This window comes from Girardinichthys multiradiatus, chromosome 19, assembly GCF_021462225.1.
Source record: "Girardinichthys multiradiatus isolate DD_20200921_A chromosome 19, DD_fGirMul_XY1, whole genome shotgun sequence".
Taxonomy (NCBI): Eukaryota; Metazoa; Chordata; class Actinopteri; order Cyprinodontiformes; family Goodeidae; genus Girardinichthys; species Girardinichthys multiradiatus.
In genome coordinates this window covers 9036152-9049666 of record NC_061811.1, presented here as the reverse complement: position 1 = coordinate 9049666, position 13515 = coordinate 9036152, and the positions used below count along the sequence as shown (strand labels likewise).

Below are 13515 nucleotides of genomic sequence, written 5' to 3'. Positions count from 1 at the left end.
AAAAAAATGCCTTTCATTAACCCTCCCTTCTACCTTGACATTGCTTTGTGATTTTTTTTCTATTGACATAACATTGGCTGTGTTGATTGGAAATGGTGTATTTTTTTATTATTTATTTATTTCTCATTATTTATTAAAGCCATTAAAGCCTTCATGCCCTTTAAATTTCCTACAGCAGTCTGTGTTTTCGTGATTGATTGACGTCAAAAAATATATTTTTTTTAAATACACTACTCTTGCAATTAGAATTTTATTTTTAACTTTGTTTTCAACCCCTGAAGTTGAAATCCCTTCAAAATTTCATGTTTTATTGTTTTTTCACAAGATTTCGATATTTATTCATGCACTGTAAATCTACCAATTTGTGTATATAAGTAGAAAAAAATAAGCTTTTTTATTTATTTATGAAATGGACTCTAATTGCTAAAACTGACTGGTAAAAGATACATAAGTAGTTTTGATGTATGGTGAAGTCTGAAGCTCAACAATGGTCTTCATGAAGAAGATGGAAAATATATGTTGATACATGATATTATTATTAAGTAGGAGTACCCAGAGAGAGCCCATGCAGAATCTGATTAAAACCTAGGACCTTCCTATTGCAAGGCAAAAGTGATACTAAATGTACTTCCATGCAGCTCTGTTTTTAAATCAATAAATATTTATAAAACAGTAAGACAGTGAAAAGATGCAATGTCACTTTTTTCTCTCAATATTACCATCAACTTTTCTTTTGGGTTCAATTAGTGTCAAAAATATGATCATGTGTTTGTGTAAGATGTATATGTAGTGTGCTCATGTAATGTAACGTGTCTATGTACCACATCTGTGTGTCGCGTCTCTATGTAATGTGTCTGAATACTGCGTCTTTATGCCGTGAGCACAGGTCTTCTTTTAAAATTGCTTTAGGTCAGCATTTCACATTAGACACGACACATATACGCAGCACATAGACGCGACACAAAACACGTGGTACATAAACACGTTACATTACATAAGCACACTACATATACACCTTACATAAACACATAAACATATTCTGGGCACTAATGGAAAACCAAATGAATTAGGCCTGATGTTGTTTGGTTGGGAGAGTGAATTTTGGAGCAGATCTGCCTTTGCATCCAGTTTAAGAATTAGAAGCCTGCGCAGATTCAGGTCTGCAAACCAATAGCAACCGCAAATTGCACGGTGCATTTCCTGAATATCTCAGTTTTTCAGCCTATTGTCTTTTTGCTAAGCTATGTTAATAGGTTATGTGCTAACTAGCTGACTTTATGTTCTCAGACAGACAGATCGTTATACCAAATGATCATCTTTACACAGAGGGCTGCTTCAGATGGGAAAGGGGGCACTATATTTACCTTCCACACTTCCTGTTTGTGCTTCATTAGGCACTCCAACAGCTGACAGTGATAGACTGGAAAAAGGCAGGGAGTGGATTAAGCAAGGAGTTGTAGGGACACTTAATTTTGTAGTCATGTTTCAAAGCAGCCAACATGATGCTTACCTGGGTTTGAGGTGTTCTGCATTGCAATCATGAGCATAGATGAGGCCGACAAATTGACGTAGGCAGGCACTCCGCCCTCCCTCCGAGTTGAACCCACTGCACAGAAGAAAATAGGAGGAACATACTTAAAATATGACCTTTATAATGGAAAATGAAAATAACTACACATTATTATTGCACATGATAAACTGAATCTGCTTAACCTAAAGTGCAACTTGCTTTTTTGTTGCACTTAAATGTTTCAGATCAAACAGATTTTAACATCAGACAAAATAACTTGAGGAAAACAAAATGTTTACATTGAATGATGGTTTGGTGTGTTAAAGAAAAATGCTTTCCAGAAAATAACCCCCTTTAATCAGAGGCATTTTACTATTAGGAGCAATGACTGGAGTTTCTGCTTTGTTCTAATTTATCTTAATGTAATTTGAAGACAACCAAGGTTACAAAGACATTTCTAAGACTTTAGGACTCCAGTGAACCACAGTGAGAGCCATTATCTACGAATAAAGAAAACATGGAACAGTGGAGTGGCCAGCCCACCAAAATTACCTAATGAGGTCAGCAACTCATCTAAGAGGTCACAGAAAACCCAAACAACATCTAAAAGACTAGAGGTTTCTATTCCCTCAGTTAAGGTCATAGTTAACGATTCAACAATAAGTAAGAGAGTGGCCAAAAATGGCTCCATGTGAGAGAACAAGCAAAAACAAATCAATTGCCTTATCTTTGGACAGATGAGGCAAAGTTTTTGTGTTCTTTTACATGTGCCATAAAACAGACACATCCATCCATAGTTTATATCTTTGGGGGTATCTATCTCCAGCGGTCACTGAGCAAGAGGCAGGGTACAACCAAGCACATCTAACTAACCTAATAGTAATGATTTTTGAAATGTGGAAGGAGTACATGCAAACTGCATACAGAAAGACCCAAATCCGTATTCGAACCCGGTCCATTCTTGCTGTAGTTTAACAGTGCTACCAACTGTGCTGCGGTGCAGTACTGAAACTAACACAACATTTCAGAAAAACAACATCACGGTGACAGTGAAACATACTAGTGGCAGTGTGATGGTCTGGGGTTTGTTTGCTGGTTCAGGACCTGGTTGACTTGTTTATGGAATCGGCTCTCCACATCTGGCAAAAAAAGACTTTGGAACAGCCTAGTCAAAGTCTGGGCTTGAACCTGGTTGAGATGCCGTGGTGTGACCTTAAACAGGCCGACCATTCTCCAAAATCTTTTAATGTGGCTGAATTACAACACTTTAGGGGACAATTACTTCTTTACACAGGCCCAGGTTGGTTTGGATAGCTCACATCCGCGATTGAAAACTGCTTTTAGCATTTACTCCATTTATCTTTGTCTGATATCAAAATGAGTTGCAAGATCTGAAACATTCAACTGAGACAAAAAGGCAAAAACAAAGGACTCTTTCAGGAAGCAGATTTGTTCAATATGTAAACAAACCTGATTTTAAAACACAACCCTGTTCAGACTGTCTTGTATTTGCTTTAACTGTTTATTCTCAGTAATTATATTTCCGAAACAATTACCCACCCACAAAGTTTATTGAATAATTTCAGAATTCTCTCTCATCAGGTCACACTCACATATTGCCATGGGAAGGAAAGAGGTGCTCAGGTACTCGATGATGTCTTTATGGAGGAAGGGAGGGAATGTGGCTAAGGTGGAGATCATTGTGTAGGGCAAAGTGCTGAGAATATCATCGCTGAGGAAGGGCAGGAGGCAAGTTGTTGTGTAAAATATGGACTGTCCCAGATCTGATGAGAAACAGAGAGGGCAAAAACAAACAAAAAAAAAAGACAAAGAGAGATACACAAACACGCATTCAATCAGCTGAACATACAGCATCCCATACTGTATGCAGCCACAGGGTTACATGAATGGCAGTTATTTAATAGTACAGCAGCAGAAAAAACAAACAACAACTGGATTAAGAGCTGCTGTTGAGGTCAGTTAGCTGTCTGTAAAAAGCGCTTAGGTACAAATCAGAGAAATCTAATCAAGAAAATGGGTTTTCATGCTTTAGAGCTTTCATTAAAAAAAAAAACTATGATGCAGGTGTAGTGCGGAGCAGAGCAGAGTGATTAAACTATAAGTCATCAACAGATGTGTTCTCAGTGTGTCTAAAAACATTACATTAGCCTATATTTGCATGACAATATATCTAGAACATTTTTTCCACTTCTACATAACAAAAACATGCAGTCAAGTATGATGCACAGAAGAGAAGGATTAATTATGTCTGGGTTTTCCAATGGCTTATGAAAGTTGACAGGATCCAGCGTGCTCCCAAGCACCCCATGCATCCCTCAAGATCCTCAGCAGGACTTCTCTCTTCCAGTTACAAAAAGAGGCCAAAAAAAGCAGCAGTGGCTTCATGCAGGCCAGGCGGCTCGAGGATGATGATGACAAACAGTGGTGCACTGGGCCTTGACTCACCATGCTGACCGTGCTGCAGCAGGGGCACCAGGTCAAGCAGGGTCACGAGGGTCACATAGAGGCCCTGATAGTCCAGAGAGGGGTACTCTGAGAGCTGAGCGTCCCGACTCTGCTGCCCCTGCCCCCCGCGGTCTGACGGGGCATCGCGCAGAACGCTGTAAAGGAGGGAGCGAGTAACTGTAGGGTTGATGGAACTGACTTGTGGTCTTAGAGATGGGGTGAGTGGGAATGGCACAGGAAAAAGACACATGGTCATGGGCACGGCCAAATTGGAAGCTTCCTGGTTCTCCTTCCTGCCTGTGCGGGACAGAATGCTGCTCCGGGGGCGGGAGGGGAGGGGAGGGAGGGTAGGAGAGGGGAACAAGGGAAAAAAAGAGACAACAAAGACACAAAAAAACAGCACATTACATTGAAATGGCACTACAGAGACAGCGTAAATAGAAAAAAACAAACCCAGATAAACCCCACATAGGATGCAGTGTCTCACTATTGGACTGTGTCACTAACGGCATGGGTAATTTTTCCCTGCTTCATCTGTTCAGAGTGACTTTAATTCAATTCATCTCATTTTGACTTGCTTTGCACTAGTAAAAAACAAAAGAAAACATGAGCACAAACTGCAAATGATCACTGCATCTCATGCGTATCTGGTGACAAGGAGCAAAAATATAAAAAATGGCATGTTTTCAGTGGCAACCCCATACTTCTCCAAAAAGGGACAGTGCAAAGGACTGTCCCTCCATGGCTGCCGTATTCCAATCAAGCAAAGTCTGCAGCTGCTGTGCAAGACAAGGCCAATTGGTCGTGGAGTTTATAATTTCAATTACAATTTCCTTGTCTTTAGTGGGGCTGTCAAGGATGGGAGTGACACCACATTGGTTCGGGAAAATACAGAGGTGACACTTTTGAAACATGCTTGAGCCAATAATAAACATGTGTGTGAGGTTAGATCAAGTGCTCCTAGGTCACAGCACATGTTTATAGCACCAGAGAAATAATGTCCGTATGCATACGTTATGATACTGCACCAGTATCATTAAGAGAAATAATGAGATCCAACAGGCATATGGATTCAGGTTTCTAAAATAAATGTAACGACTAATCTACAGTAGAGAATTAATGACAAAGGAATAGGTTGTATCAGAGGGGGAGATGGCTGGTAGCATCATGTTTGTGAGCTAATGCATGATGGACAATTGTGCTTGCTGTCCCCCTGGGAAGGTGGTGGACAAATTTGACTTTGGGAGAAGGAAAACAAAAGCAAAAACTAGTCGGGTTGAGTGTGGAGTGTCTTGGGTGGAGGAGGGAGGAGAGGGGGGAGGGCCAGAGAGCATTGCTCTTTTTTTACTGCACATTATAAATGCTATTCTATCAGGCAAATGATTAGTATCTATGACAAGAGCCCAGATATTTCTTTTTTTTTATCTACTAATTTGTTTTAAAGGTCACTCAAAAAGTAGACATTACAGCATCTAGAGTTCGGAGGCAAGTGAGAAAGGGGATTTCATTAAATCTGTTATAGTAGATGCAGTTTTTATATTTAACAGCAGAACATACAGTACAGCATTGGACTAATCCCCTCAAAGTTATACTCTGTAATAGCTCAGTCTGTGTTGGCTTTGTTACAAGGCTCAAACTGGGCAAACACGCAACGAGAGACTTTAGCTCAGAGTATGACTTTTTCACTGCCCGTTTATCAGAGAGAAAACATCATTAATTTGTACAATGAACACAGACGTAAACAGTTACACATACACACACACACTCACACACACACTCACGCACACAGTGGACATAGACACAGAGAAACCACATATGAGCTCACACACACTCACACACACACGCAGACATACAACACAAAGAACTGCAAACATAAAGGACACCAAACACATGTAGAATGCACTGATACAGAAACATGACATACATATACTGTCAAACTACAGTGCTCACTATATGTGCATTATTAATGTGTTGTGTAGGAAGAATGTGCAGAATGGCTACAATCTCATCGAAGGTGAAAGGTTTCTGCCAACTGCCCTCTGGTTTTTCCTCTCCACTGTCGCTACATGCATGCTCAGTATGAGGGATTGCTGCAAAGTCAACACCAGTGACTGTCCACTGTCTCTACATGCTCATCCAGCAGGAGTGAATGCTGCAAATCTCTGACTCGATGCAATCTGCTGGGTTTCCTTAGATAGAAAAACCTTTTATCCAGTTTGAAAAAATAACTGAATTTGGCTGCACTGTTCAAGGTTAGGATTAATTGGAATCTATGTACCTGACTTTGTGAAGTGTCTTCAGACAACATGTGTTGTGAATTGGTGCTATATAAATAAACTGAATTGAAAATTGAATTGAATTGGTTCCAAACTGTTGGAGGTAATAGGACAAAAGCGAGGCTCTGATTTCCCTCGTTTTTCAGGAAAGAGATGCACAGAGTCATTCTTTCCTCTTCTGCAGCTGACCAACACTGGAACTAACTAGAGTATGAATTAACTACCACTTCCACTTTCAGTTTTTTCCTAATACCTTCTCCAGCTGTAAATGCTTCCTGCACCTATCTTTCTGCCTTTTTCTTGTTTTTCTCCACGCCCGGCTGCAGAAGGCACAGGTGTATGGAGAATCCCAGAGTGCCGGCAGAGAAACTCAGCTCCCCTAATAGTGGCTAGAGGGATTTGCTCTGCATGTCTAAGGCCAAGAGGCTGCTCCTCAGGAAGACATCAAAGCTGTGCTAAGGCTGACTGATTGTTTTCTCACTCTGCCGTTGCTGTGTCTCGTTAACAAAAATCTTCATTCGAGTTCACACAGATTCCAACAGTTGCAGCCGCTGTCAACCCGTGCAACAGCATGCAGGCTACAGCTTCAATTGCCGCTGCAGCTGGACAGACCTCCAGCAAAGCAGAAAGTATCAGAGATACCCTCCAGCAGGGGAATAATCCAGATGGGTCTGAGGAATAAAGCAGAGAATTGAGGCCACCTGCCAATCTCTAACTGCTCCGTAAGCTGATAATATTTATTACAGTGGAGCATGCAAGTTCACCCTCCAGTAACATTTTTGCAAATATTAGCTAAAAAGAAAGGACAGAACAACTATTTCAGAATAAACTAGTGGACAGCAGGACTAAACCAACTAAAAAAATCCATTCCTGCAACTGAGATAATCAAAATTAATAAATGACACATTATAAAAAAGGATGTGTCTAAAATGGCTGCCTGCTTGACCCCGCTGGAGAAGGAAATGACACGTTGTTCCTTATTCAGGCTTTCACAGCTCCCAGGAGAGCAGGCTGACCCTGAGGCTGCACAGTCGGAGGAGCAGCCCCTCGCCTACCCAATCCCCTCTGGGAAGGACAAGGCGAGGGAAACAGTCATGGCAGCTGAGCGCTGAATCAATAAACACCACTGCGCCATCTACCTTTATGCTAATGATGTGAAACAACTCAAATATGCTGTTTCCCGGGGCTACAGTTCCTGTCCTGCCTTGTGTGGTGTCACTGACATCCCTTCCTGCAGTGTGTCAGATTAATCTAATGTGTTGAACCTATTGTGGGCGTGAAGGAAGCTCTATACTTACTATGCACTCAGAGTACTTACCTGAGGAGGGTTTGGGAAAAGTATTTCAGTGTGTTTGCAATGTCTGTTCCGGAGGGCACAGGGTAAATATTGTGTTGCACACGGTTGTGATACTCTTGCAAGTATCGTATCTTAGAGGCAACTAGACAAAATAAAGAGCAGAGTAAGAAATCACTGTTTTTGTCTCTGCAACAACACACAGAACTGCACATGAATGGGTCTAAATGCAGAGTTTCTGGTGTTGTCTGGCTGGGATCCACATGTGCACCTCTGCAGTACACAACACGGATGTTTTAATTACAGATTTAAACAGTCCTCTGTTCCCATGGCCGTCTGGCCTACACCAGGTGACCTTTAATGTGCTGCAGTGAGGTCACATTAACCCCAGAGGAGACAGCAACCTACTATGCACAGAAACAAGCTCATGAACAAAAGGTTGTTGGTTCAAGTCCCAAGACTAGCTGGGAAAATCTGGTCCTTGTGAATGTGAGAAGGAACTTGTCTGTTCTCATAACACATGACACTATGGGACATTTCAGCACTGAGCCCAGCTGGCTGTTTGTGTTCTTCTGCTCCCTGTGGTGTCCATGGGACTTTGATAAACAGAGTTGGAGCAGAGACGTGCTGACCCGGTTTCTGTGGTTTCAGTTGTGACTTCCTCCCTGATCTGTAAATGACCAACCCTGAAAATAAAGGCTGCAGGCTTTCAGGCTACAGCTCTGCCTAACAGATCTAAATACAACTGAATCCACATATTTACATACTGTCTGACTTTAACTCAGACTGGAATTTTCTTGCCAAAATTATTTTTATTTGCTGCAGGCCGGAATAATATGAAAATTTTTAATATTTGATTTTTTTTAATTTGCTTTCATTAAATGCAGAGATTTATATATATATATATATTTTTTTTTTTTTTTTTTTTTATTGTTTGGGTCAACGATTTTTGGTATCCGTCCACAAGTTTCTCACAAAGGTTTGAGGGAAGTTTTGCCCATTCGTCCTGACAGAACCAGTATTACTGGGTCAGGTCAGGTTCGTAGGCCACCTTGCTCACACACCTTTTCAGCTCTGCGCACAAATGTTCTATGATACTGACATGCTCCAGTCCCTCGTGCAGCCAAACAGCCCCACAACACGACGCTTCCACCCTCGTACCTCTCCATTAGAATGATGTTATCAGGCTTGCAAGTTTCCCCCTATTGCTCCAAATGTAACACTGGTCATTATGCACCAGCACATCAGACCACAGGACATGTCTCCAGAAAATAAGCTCTGGGCCACAGAACCCATTTCCTTCCTGAACGATATAATAGCTGGACATGCCCTTGGTGGTTATACTTGCATCTAATTGTTTGAACATTCAGGCATCTGGAAATTGTAACCAAGGTTGAGCCAGACTTGTTGAAGTCCACAGTTCTCTTCTTGATGTCTTGTGGGATTTCTTTTTAATTTTACATGATATAACACAAGGAAGCAGCATGTTTCAGGTGTGCGTTTATATAACCTAAATGTTGGGAATTAACCTATCAGAAGCTTAAAAAGTAATTGCATAATTATACGGGCTTTCCCAAGTTGTTCCAAGGAACACTAAACTCAGTTTATATAAACATCTGACTAATAAAAAAAAAATCTCTCCCTTATTATTCCGTAATTTAGCAAATAGGAAAAAAATGGAAATGCTGAATCTGATTTATTTGTCTTTTTATGTTGTGTATATTAATATCTGGGTCAACTGTATGTCGACTGGCAAAACCATTTAACTTTAAGCATTTTCATGAAGATGATTAATGTTATTTCGGGATTTAAGTTAAATCCCGAACAGGGATGAGCAGAACAAGGTTCTTTTTTTAACACCTGATTATTTATCTGATCCTGTCAAAAATACTGTCAAACAACAGCGGCAACATACAACTTTAAACAGTAAGCAACAATATCTGACCCCAGGCTTCCTGTTCCTAAGGTAGCAGAGTATATCTGGGAGCTGCAACCTGTTTTCAAATGAAGGGAAATCTCTGCTGCAACAGATTTAAATACGGGGGGCCAAACCACGTGACTGATCAATGTAATACCATCTAATCATTTCAGAACCGAACCTTTTATCTCGACCTTGAGACACACCCTCACACCATCCAGCCACGTCAATCATTCACACGGTACATCAGGACTCAGAATGAGACACCACGACCTCCTTCATCATCAGAGACCGTCCTCCGCAGTGAGAGGACGTGTTGCGACCTGATCAGCTTTCATCACCAAGGACAGCTCCCTCATTCGCTTTCTTGGTTAAAATAAAAATCACATTTCTGCGGAACAAGGAGGGGGGAAACACGCACACGCACTGGTACTTACACTGCTCTGCCTTCGTGGACATTTCGCAGACACTTCGGGAGACATAAACCTGGACTGTCAGATGTTTTAGTGTTTAATGTTCCTCCCGGTGATCTGTTTCCCTCAGACGTGGAAAGTGAATGCGTGCGCCCTCGCAGCCAGCCAGGCTCGGTCTGATTGGACCATCAGCGCCACGGACCCAGCGCTGCGCTGCGTCGTTTTTCACATCCTTTTTAATAAAATTAAATAAGAACCCGTTTTATTCCTCCAGTTGTCATTATAGTGATTTTTTTTTCTTATTCGGTAGATGTGAAGGGGGATGCTGGCAGATATCTGGCTTAGCATCCCTTTCCAAATGGACTGATCCGGCTTTGATAAATTGTCATTCAAGAATCCTAACCCTATGAGCGCCCTGTGGTCTGATAAAAGGAGGAAAACCCTGACGGTTCTGCGTTTATTTTACCTAAATAAAATTCGCAGAGCATGTTGGGATTTGTGATGGATCGAAAAGAATAAACATGCAACAGATGGTTGCTTCATTGTCTTACCAGTCTAAGGACTGGATGTAGTTCCTTGCTTTTAATTTCACATGTATAACCAACATTTCGATGTCTTTCTCTGTTCAGAATATATACTGATGTCTGCAGATGTGTATTTGATCTTTCTATCACCACATTCATCAACAGATGTACCTGTAAGCTTCGGTGTTTTAAATGAGCTCTTTTATGCTCTAAAACTGGTCTGGTCAAAATTTTTAATGTATATATATATATATATATATATATAGGAACTGAGGATTTCCACATCAAAAAATCTCCTTCTTTGTGTAACTTTACAAAAAAAACAAAAGAAATCATGCCAGAAACAATTATATGAAGGAGACAGGTTCTGTGTCTCAGAGATAAAGCTGGTAAGTGGGTGTCATTAAATGAGTCATGTACCCACATGTACTGAAAGGCCACTCAGTGAGGAAGAAGCTATCACTCCAAAACAACATAAAAAGACAGATTACAGATTACGCTTCTTACAACAGTTGTTATTTTGGCCCTTTTCTCCTGACAGAACTGGTGGAACTGGGTCAGGTTGCTGGGCTGCCTTGCTCACACACAACCTTTCAGCTCTGACCACAGATTTTCTCTTAGATTCAGATCAGGAATTTCTTGTGGCGCTTTCATTGCGTTGACTTTGCTTTTTTAAGCCACTTTGTAACTACTTTGGTGGTATGTGTATCTCACTGGGGGACAATTTGAGATGTAGCTTTAATGTTTCCACATAATGTTCCTACCCCATGGTACCATCTATAAGCTGCACCAGTTGCTCATGCAGGAAAAAAAAATATCCACAAAATTCAATTTTAGCTCCATCAGACCACAGGACATATCTCTAAACCTTAAAGTTTAATATATTTGTCCCTGAGTGCATTTGCCACCATAATCTGGCTCCTTTATGTTATTTATGGAATAGTGGCTTCTTTCACACAGAATGACATTTCAGACAATTACAACGGTAAGAACTATTTTCACATTGGATAATTATACTCTCTTAACAGCTCTAGACAGCATCTTCATAAGGTCTCTTGCTTTTATTCTGGAGTTGACCAGATCTAGTTAATCTCTGGGACACAGAAGTCGTCTCCTTCCTGAACAGTACTGAATGAGACACATTATACAGATAAATTAGACACAGACTGATGTATTCAAGCTTTTATTTTTGTTAATCATGATGATTTTCCACTTACAGCTAATGCAAACACAACATTTAAGATTAGAATATAACATCGGACTAATAAAAAATACACATTTTTAATACAGAAACGTGGGCTTAATAAATGTTGATTATATATATATTTAATAACTGCACACACAGAGAACCAGGAAGCTGGCAAAATGACAACATATACCAAACAAATATCATATTGTATACATAGGTAGGGACAGCTGGCAAAGGAAGCACAAAAAGCAAATACACAGGTCATACACAAAGAAATAAAAAGCAATCTGCAAAATAAAACAGAAAACTGAATACAAAGAAAGGTCAAAGGACTGTTTTAAACAGCACAAAATTTCCATAATCAGACTGTATCAAACTTCCATCTCAATCTTTGTAAATAAGTAAGTAAAGCTTATTTGTTGAGCTCCTTTCACAAACAGAACTGTCACAAAGCGCTGCATAGAAAACCAGTAAAATAACTATTAACATAATTGTCACAATAGCCAATAGAAAACATAAAATAACACAATAAAAATGAACATGCAACAGAAAGCCTGTTTAAGCAGGAACGTTTTCTTTTCTTTGCCTGAGAAGCAGCTGTGCAGAAGCACAATTAGATGTTTATTTGAATGCGAAGCCTCTTCCAGATGTCAGAGATGTGGAGTTGATCTTTCCCGGTATTCTGGGACATGATGCAGAATCCATCCAGCCGGGGCCAGGAGAGTGATAGCAAACACACACAGGGCAAAGACGGACTGCTGTAAGAGGGTTCCAGAGAACATTCAGGTAGATACTTCAGCTTTTCTTCTTTCTTTTTTATTAAATATTAGATAAACAATTAAAACAGCGTATTAGTAATAATATGTCATATTTAATCATTTAATATTGCACCCAAACCTGTCTGCATAAGAAACCTAAACACCTGTACCACATGCACCATTTAACTATAATCTTTCCATGATATGTCCTTCTCTTCTCTGGTATTCCTGACCCGGGATGTGCTTTGTAAAAGCACGTCCTAGGGGACAGATCAGTGGATTTATAGTGTCATAAATGCTGGCTGCTATGTTGCAGTCCCATCATTGGATCCCTTTTCAGAGGCCAAAGCCAGCTGAATGAATAAAACATCTCTCCCACTCTGCAGAAGAGAGAGCAGTATCCGCTTGAATTCCTTGCATTACAGCCATTAAAGTAACGCAGAAGAGGTACTGGTCCAATAAAACAGATTTTCCTGGATTTTGTGGCTCTGTGGATCTTATAATGTGGTTAAGTAGTTTGTTTAAATAAATAAATAACACCACATTCCTGATCACATTTTTAATTTGGTTGCAGAACATTATTAGAAACTAATCTTCAAATTTAAATCAAATAATCCCACACTAAGAATAATTATTACTCCTACCACTGGGCCGATCTTTTCCTTGGGCGGCTTGCTGTAGATGGTTAACCTTTGGTTTTGCTGAACAGTTTTGATGAAAAGCAGCCTGGTCAGTGTGGGTCTCCTAAAGATCGAAGACATCCTTCTTGCTTCAGCTTACTCAGTTGGTCTCTTTTACTTAAAGGAAATGTTCCTTCACAAATTCCCTCTCAGATCCCCTGAGGTACAAGCAGATAGGATCAGCTTCAATGAGTTCCCATGGTTCTTCCTAGGAGGGGTTACTTCCATGAACTAAGAACACTTATGTAAACATACAGAAAATGCTGTCATTAAGGCAGCCTCATTAGTCCTGCCTGTGTGGCTAAAGATTCAGTTTAACCAAACAGGAGATATTTGGCTTAAATAAACCCAAATGTGACACAGAATGCACACCATGAGCTTGGAATAATCAAATTCTATTTTTGATTGTCCATGTAATCAATACAAATCTCACAGAGCGAAAAACATGTGATAACTGTGTGACTCATCACTTCTGTCACGAGGAAAC

General features: G+C 40.3%; 2 protein-coding genes across 4 annotated transcripts in view; both read right to left on the bottom strand.

Moving 5' to 3' along the window:
- The window catches only part of LOC124855318 (protein unc-79 homolog), a 63505-nt gene extending 53242 nt beyond the window's left edge, over nucleotides 1–10263 (bottom strand). Inside the window, exons 1-6 of one of the 2 annotated variants that reach the window (XM_047345071.1) lie at nucleotides 9902–10263; nucleotides 7571–7691; nucleotides 3977–4290; nucleotides 3124–3294; nucleotides 1511–1606; nucleotides 1365–1420 (exon numbers count right to left, since the gene is read on the bottom strand). In XM_047345071.1, coding sequence (XP_047201027.1) covers nucleotides 1365–1420; nucleotides 1511–1606; nucleotides 3124–3294; nucleotides 3977–4290; nucleotides 7571–7691; nucleotides 9902–9923 — 780 coding nt within the window. In that variant the 5' untranslated portion in view covers nucleotides 9924–10263. The remainder of the gene's footprint in view (nucleotides 1–1364; nucleotides 1421–1510; nucleotides 1607–3123; nucleotides 3295–3976; nucleotides 4291–7570; nucleotides 7692–9901) is intronic. The other variant, XM_047345072.1, reaches the window with a different exon arrangement.
- A 1293-nt stretch (nucleotides 10264–11556) lies between these two features.
- On the bottom strand, nucleotides 11557–13321 carry LOC124855705 (cytochrome c oxidase subunit 8A, mitochondrial-like). 2 transcript variants are annotated; one of them, XM_047345714.1, is made up of 2 exons: nucleotides 12993–13321; nucleotides 11557–12348 (listed from the first exon to the last, which is right to left on the bottom strand). In XM_047345714.1, the coding sequence occupies exons 1-2, from the start codon at nucleotides 13107–13109 to the stop codon at nucleotides 12241–12243; spliced, it is 225 nt and encodes a 74-aa protein (XP_047201670.1). In that variant the 5' UTR covers nucleotides 13110–13321; the 3' UTR covers nucleotides 11557–12240. The 2 variants fall into 2 exon arrangements, 1 of the variants encoding a protein (XP_047201670.1); XR_007035126.1 differs by having other exon boundaries at nucleotides 12264–12401; nucleotides 12993–13128.
- Between the last annotated feature and the right edge of the window lie 194 nt (nucleotides 13322–13515).

Excerpts from the sequence above, each read along its gene's own strand:
- LOC124855705 (XM_047345714.1), bottom strand. The coding sequence starts at position 13,109 with ATGTCTTCGATCTTTAGGAGACCCACACTGACCAGGCTGCTTTTCATC. Across the intron at positions 12,349-12,992 it reads AGGAAAAGATCGGCCCAGTG|CAGTCCGTCTTTGCCCTGTG; the intron begins GTAGGAGTAATA and ends ACCCTCTTACAG.